Below are 7,124 nucleotides of genomic sequence, written 5' to 3' on the forward strand. Positions count from 1 at the left end.
CAGGTGATTCTCCACTAATGAAAACGTCATGCTCCATTTCTGCCAATAGATCCCCTGAATCTCACACACTCGTCCTTCAAACAGCACCATGATTTTTTTTTTTTTTACACGTTATAGCCCAAAACTACTGTGTGAACTTCAGATACTCGGCCAAAATGCAAATTTTGGGACATATTCACACACATGTTTTCCACTACTGTATTCATGATTACAGCAGATATGAGTAGAAGGCAGAAATGGTAAATTAATGCTATCCCGACGTGTCTGTACACATTTGACTTTATTCAGTCGCCCACTTTGGCCACCCCAGCCAAAAATCAAATCAAAACCTCTTGTTTCCATGGTCACAAATTTCAGGCCATCAGTTTGAAGAAAGTAAAATGTCTGACTTGTGGTTTTAAAACGCTGACACACATCCTGCCCAAATGTGGTCTGCATGACAGCACAGCAGAAAGTGAGGGGTGTGATGCAGCCCCTCAGGCTAGCGTTCACTCTGCCAGTCGACGGCCAGTAGCCAGGCAGCATGGAGATCACGGCGCTGTGCACTATCGTCAGTAAGTACATACGTGTGTTTATGTGCAGGCAATGCTCTGATTTTACTAACTATATTAATCTGTGTGTCTTATGTGTGTGCGGATTCATGTTCGTGAGCACATTTCATGGTAGCATTGATTTTCCCCTTTGTGCTCCGATTTCACGAGCAGCTGGTGGATTTAAAAAGTCTGGTCGGTGATGTTATTTAAGAAAATAAGAGGAAGCATTTTACTGTATTTCACAAACATTTACTGTGGAACAGGATTTAAAAACAGTTATTTTACAGCAGAGGACTCGTGAAATACGTCTACTGAGTAACACCTGTACATGTTGCTGCAGGCGTTTTTAACACCGACTAAATTTTATAGGAATTATCTGATGAAAACCACTTAATTCATATTTTCACTAAAGAGCAATAGTTACCTTTTTGTGCCAACACTCACTTCAAAACTACCAAGCTTCCGAGTTGGCTGTAGTCATTTTTCGCTTTCACCACTTCTTCCATGTCACACTGTTGGTTCATGTGATGTCCTGATGCTTTTGTTTGTTTTTGATTTATGTGGAAAGAAATTCCTCTCAGCTATGTTGAAATAGCAGAAACTGGGAAACTGGGAATTGTTTTAGCTTAAAGTTATAAAGAGAAGTCCTTAACGTGGTCAACAGTAAAAGCTCTGCTGCTGTTCACAACCAGACATTCTCTCCGTGCTGTTTGCCTCTGCAAGAAGGAGATGCAGAATTATCTTTAAAGCTGTTAATGCAGCTTCACACCAACAGCAGCTTGCTTGATTTGCAGGTGATGTGAAGTTTTGATAACATCTACTGTGTGCCTCGTTGTGTAGCAGCAAATGCATTGAAGAGGCGGATGATACCAACAATGGGGTTTTTGTTGCATTGTGGTCACAGGAGGTTGCAAAGTACCCATTTGGCGTTAATAATGGCAAATAAACTCAATAAAGTGAATTTATAGCTTCTCGTCAACCACAACGATGGATGCAACCATTCACAAACCGTAGTTTTCCACAGAAGCCGCAGAGAACTTGGAAGCTTTGAGCAGCTTTACTCATTTATTGATTAAATCGCTTCCGTAGCGAAACAAGGAAATGACAAAATGCGAAGGTGACACGGCGCATCTTGGTTCCCTTGATTGTTCGCGTCTGCAAGAATTTCCGTTGCTCGCTTTGTGAACACATTTACGATGAAATTCTCAATTTGTCATCATCTTTCTGTTTCTTGCAGCCTCTCTGAGACTTATTCCCAGCAGCACCCAGTTCTTTCAATATGACTCTCTCAAACTGAGCTGTGGGGACTCCTCTGAATGGAAAGTGAAGAGAAACACATCCACACAAAGAGACGCAGAGTGTCCCATAGTTTGGGGGACAGGAAACCAGTCCCTGTGTTTTATTCATGACCTTTACCCAGCAGACACTGGAGTGTACTGGTGTGAAACTGGAGCTGGAGAGTGCAGCAATGCCATCAACATCACTGTGACCAGTGGGTTTTACCAACTTTTGCCATTAAGTGTGAATGAGCGCCTCAGTAGAAGGAAAAAACATGAGCCCACAGTCATGCTAGCAGCTCTGTGAGGCTGTGCTGCTTTGAGCTAAATGCTAAAGTCAGCATTAGCTTGTTAGCATGGAGACATTGTGCAAGTTACGATTGCACAACGTCTGGGAACCATCAATATCTGTGCAAAATTGGCAATTTATCCAAAAGCCGTTGAGATATTTTAGTGCAGACCAAAGCAGCATACCCACACAGACCATCTCTAGAGTCATGATGCTAGCAAGGCTAAAAACATACTGCAGGATGTTGGAGCAATCGTTGCTGGAGCCAGCAGCCGGTTAGCTTAGCTTAGCACAAAGAGTGGGAGCAGTTAGCCTGGCTCTATCGTAAAGTAACACAATGCCCCAAATTAGCATGTCATACCTTGTTTGTTTAATCTACAAAGGACAGTTTGCCGCTCTATTATTTGCTGGACTATTTCTTGGTTTGAGCTAGTTGCTCGGCAGGTCCCAGCTCCACCATGTGGTCTAGGCTGGGGTTTTTCGCAGGAGTGCAGCTTTAAAGCAGCCTTTTTTTTTTCTGATCCTTCTGCTGTGGTGTCCTTCAGCTGGCTCCGTGATCCTGAAGACTCCTGTGCTTCCTGTGCCGGAGGGCGAAGCTGTAACTCTGTGCTGCACCAGTAAGACTTCTTCCTCCAATCTCACAGCTGAATTTTATAAAGATGGCCTCCTCATCGGGAGCAGCTCTACAGGAAGCATGACCATCTTCCGTGTTTCCAAATCTGATGAAGGTCTCTACAAGTGTAACATCTCTGGAGTTGGAGAATCACTCAACAGCTGGTTGGCTGTCAGAGGTGAGATGAGCTTAATACAACGGCGGCGTGTTATTGGGTTTTACCCAATAGATAAATGTAAATTTAGATAAATGTATTCGCTGTGCGTTCAGCACAGAGCACTTTTAGCGTAGCTTAGCAAAAAGCCTGCCAACCCAATAGACAAAGGTGTTGCTTTGTTTTTGCATTGAGGTCAATCTGTGGTCTCTCATCTGTTGTGTTGAAGCTGGGCATCCTGAGTCTTTTCACTCCCCTCTTATACACGTTCTACTTCCTGTGATGAGCCTCTGCGTCTTGCTGGCCTCGGTTTCTGTCTGCCTCTGCAGGATCTATAAAGGTCAGCTTGTTTTCATGACACACAGCACCGATTTACAGTACTGCCTGCAAGTGTTCACCACGTATCCAAAGCCTGAGAGATCTTCTTCATCATTATCTAAAAACTAATAAAAACACATGAGTGAGCCACACTTTTGCACCATGTGACATATTCCTTCATTACTCAATCCCACGTACACCATCGTGTTGCTGTAAATACACACTAGAGCACCAAATGTGTATTAGTCACAGCTGAAAATAGTTGCCAAAAACTGCACAATTTACTTCTACGCTAAAGCCACAGTGTTCAGCTTTTTTAGGACATTATTGAGCCTCTTTTAAAAAAGAACGAGTGGACGAAATGGCCCTTTAAGTGGAAAAAGCTTTAAAACTGGATCCTAACCCATCCGAATAATTAGCTAACTAGCTTTAGGAAGTGCAAAATGAATGTATGTAATATTTACATAAAGCAGCATGGACAGAGATATGAAGTAGATAACAGCCTCTTTCATGTCTTTTATTTGAACTTCAAGACGCCTTTTAAGTTCCTGAATGAGCCAAAAATGCATCAAACACAAAAGGTGAAAGCTGAGAGTGTCACAACCTGCGTAATCCTGACTGTGGTGACATCAGTGAAACATGATAGATAATTAGAGCTATTCAGTCTCTCTTTTCAGGTTTAGTAGAGCGACGAGAGGCTTTGTGTAGCTACGGGAGGTAGAACCATGCACTGAAACCACCTGCCTGCTCTCGTAGTGTATGAATAACTCACACACGTTTTTAACCTTTTCCTGTCTTATCACGACACAGTTTTTGCACTTTGTGTACCATTTAACGCCGTCAGCATTAAGGTTTTCACATGTCGTCGTGTCACCTACCTTCACATCGCCATCAACATCTACACCTCCACCAACACATCAGTAACATCGCTTTAATAATTACCAGGTTTATTGTTTGCTCCCAGAATGCACACAATAAGCCGAGCTGGTCCCTGGGGCTGTTGAGGGTCAGGTCACAAAAAATAAAATGCACAGTAACATGAAAAAAAGGTAATTATGATGAGAGTAAATGTATTCTCAATGTTTGAGACACTAACTTACGTCATGTATTTACGTAACATCACGTAAGCTACAGGCTGATTTTAACCCAAACTTTAGTAGTTTTGGTGCCTAAACCTGACCAAACAACGACCATTTCACATGAACCACGTGTTTATTATTGTTACAATGACAATGAAGGTCACCTGACCGTGACGACCAACGATGGAGGTCATAGATACATAAATGGGAATCACAACATGTGCATGAACATTATGCTGCTTTACACACATTTGGTTTTTTTTTATCATCATTTTGTCATTTTTATCAAATGATACAAAAATACACTTTGTGTCAGCCTCCTTCAGTGTTTCATTGCTTTGCTTAAATGTGCAAACCCAGCTGGTGTTTAACGGTGAGACGTCTTGTTCTGCAGCTAGAATCAACTCAGACGTGTCTTACACCGACGTCATCATCCCACAGGAAGTGCCGCCGAAGAGGCACCGAGGTAACACACCGTAAACAAACAAACAGACAAACAAACAAACACATCCTTATAGGCCGCTGTCCATAATGAGTGTAAAAAAATCAGGACACAAATGGACAAATATTCATATTTTCCACTGAGAGATTGACCTACATACAAAAGACATTTAAAGTTACTGAAACTGCACCAGCTCTTCCTCTCTGACACGTTTGAAGTTAACCTTTCACCAGCCAACGCCATAACATTAACAGTAATCAGTCATTTCTTCTTCTACCCCACAAAGCCTTGTGCAATGGTTTTGTTGTGGCCAGATGAACAGCCAAATCGGTCATCACAGGACACGCAAGTTGGTTATCATGACCCATATTCACGTTTATTGTTTATATGTTTATTGTAGTAATTATGATAAGAACAGAGGAGGAAGTCAGGTCTAAAGAGCACGAAAGTCCTCATATGAGGAGGTGATAAATGTCGTTTATGGGGTCACTGGCAGTCGACCTGTTATGAGGAAGTATTGGGCTGAACAATGAGGTCAAAGATTCTCACCTAATTTCCTGTATTCTTATTGGCCCAGAAAAGCAATAACGTATAGAAACAAAAGGAAAAAGTTTGCTCTCAGTGTTCTCTTCCTTTGTGGGTTTTGTTGTTTTCTGTCTCTGTGATAGTTGATTTTATCTCTTTTGAATCTGCACATATCCGCAGAATTGAATAATAATTCATTTAGTTTTGGTAAGAATGTCGCCTTAATGTTGATGCCAACAGAACTGGACTGATTCGACCGAGAGAAAGTTTAGATAAGACAAGATAAGATAAGACTTTATTGATCCCACGCAGGGGAAATTTACTTTACAACAGCGAAAATAAAAAGTAGAGGTCGAAAAAAAAAACCAAAATAAAATCAACTATAGAGGCTATAGAATTTTTAACAAAAGAGGATAAAAAATATTGCCATGTGAAAAATGGCTCAGTTTCACAGTGGGAAATTTTGAATTGCACATGAAAAATAAAATATGAATATTAAATTCAGTGTCTATGTACTATTGCACTATATACTTTAATATAGTATATTGTACTATATAGAACATATGTAATATATATAACAATAAAAATATATAGGACAGGAAGCATATTTAAGCACAGTAAAAATATGTAATATGCACAGATGAAAGGGATATTTGCAAATGTTAACCTAAATAATGGAGTAATATACAGGATGCTTTGTTTCCACCTCTTCCAGTACTGCAGCTTGTTGACACTTTGAACTTGTGTGTCTTCCTCAGAAGTGGAAGACGTATCCACCACGTACTCATCGATCAGACCAGGAGCCTCCTGAGAGGAAACAGCAGACCCAGTGTTGAGTCTATTTTCTGTATAATTTTCAGCATTAAAACGTCTCACTGTCAAATGAACAGTTTTCTTGTCCTGATGTCGAATCGTCAAGAACAGAAAAACTAAAACAAAGTAAACTTAAGCTGCTCACAGTGTATTACAGTGTTTTTATACCCACTGAACTATCGAACACTCACCTGAGCGTTTCTGAACTGCAGGGTTATTCGTCTGCTCTGTCACATTTTGTTTTGTTCTTTTTAAGTTCTGCTGAACTAAACCAACGGGGAAATACACACAGACACATTTAGACCTGTTGATGAAAGGCATGAAACTGAGAGTCCAGCACCTGCTTCAGCTGTCACCTCACCTTCTCCTACACAGAAGCACAAAGCTGCATTTGGAAAACGTGTGAAATGAGTCTGCGCTGAAGACTGAGCATGAATATTAATCCGAAACACAGTTTTCTTTCGGTTTCTCTGCAGAGGGGCATGTGTGGGTGTTTACTTTGGTGTAGGTGTTTCACTACCTGTTTTTGTAATGTCTGCTATTAATATCCTCTTTGAGCAGGTACTTTTTCCCACACTGAGCTCACACCTTCACACCTGAATTTCCATCAAATCAACCTGACAGAACTCACCAGGCACTGCTTTTGATGCCGTTTAAAACATTTAGATTACATATAATCATTGTTTCAACTCAACATCACTGCAACTCAGTGAGGATCGGTGGGCTTAGTTAGGATCTGCTTTACATGAGCTTATAGTTACAATATTGATATGCTAATGAAACAACAGGTAGATTTAAAGGACCGGTGGATTTATGGTGAGTTCGCAGACTCAGACGTCTCATCCTCCCTTTCCAAATGTGTAGGAGAAACTACAGTGGAAGCGAAAATGGCTAAAAATGTGAAAGGCTCTGTGTTTGGTTTGTCCTTCCTGGGCTACTGTAGAAACACTGCCAACTCTATGGAGTCTTTCTCTTGCCAAGAGATGCGAAGATTAATACCACTCTGGGATCTCTATGCTAAATATAAAGCATCAGCCAATAGCCACTAATTAGCTTAGCATAAAGACTGGAAGCAGAGAGA

At 41.0% G+C, this 7,124-nt stretch overlaps 1 protein-coding gene across 1 annotated transcript; it reads left to right on the plus strand.

The window, feature by feature from the left end:
• The first annotated feature begins 517 nt into the window (after positions 1-517).
• Positions 518-6,052, plus strand: LOC139351635 (low affinity immunoglobulin gamma Fc region receptor II-c-like). The gene is made up of 6 exons (XM_070993613.1): positions 518-554; positions 1,771-2,025; positions 2,645-2,890; positions 3,096-3,206; positions 4,658-4,729; positions 5,989-6,052. Exons 1-6 carry the CDS (start codon positions 524-526, stop codon positions 6,039-6,041), a joined length of 768 nt encoding a protein of 255 aa, XP_070849714.1. The 5' UTR covers positions 518-523; the 3' UTR covers positions 6,042-6,052.
• The last annotated feature ends 1,072 nt before the right edge of the window (positions 6,053-7,124 follow it).

The sequence above is a fragment of the Chaetodon trifascialis genome, chromosome 23, assembly GCF_039877785.1.
Source record: "Chaetodon trifascialis isolate fChaTrf1 chromosome 23, fChaTrf1.hap1, whole genome shotgun sequence".
Lineage (NCBI taxonomy): Eukaryota > Metazoa > Chordata > Actinopteri > Chaetodontiformes > Chaetodontidae > Chaetodon > Chaetodon trifascialis.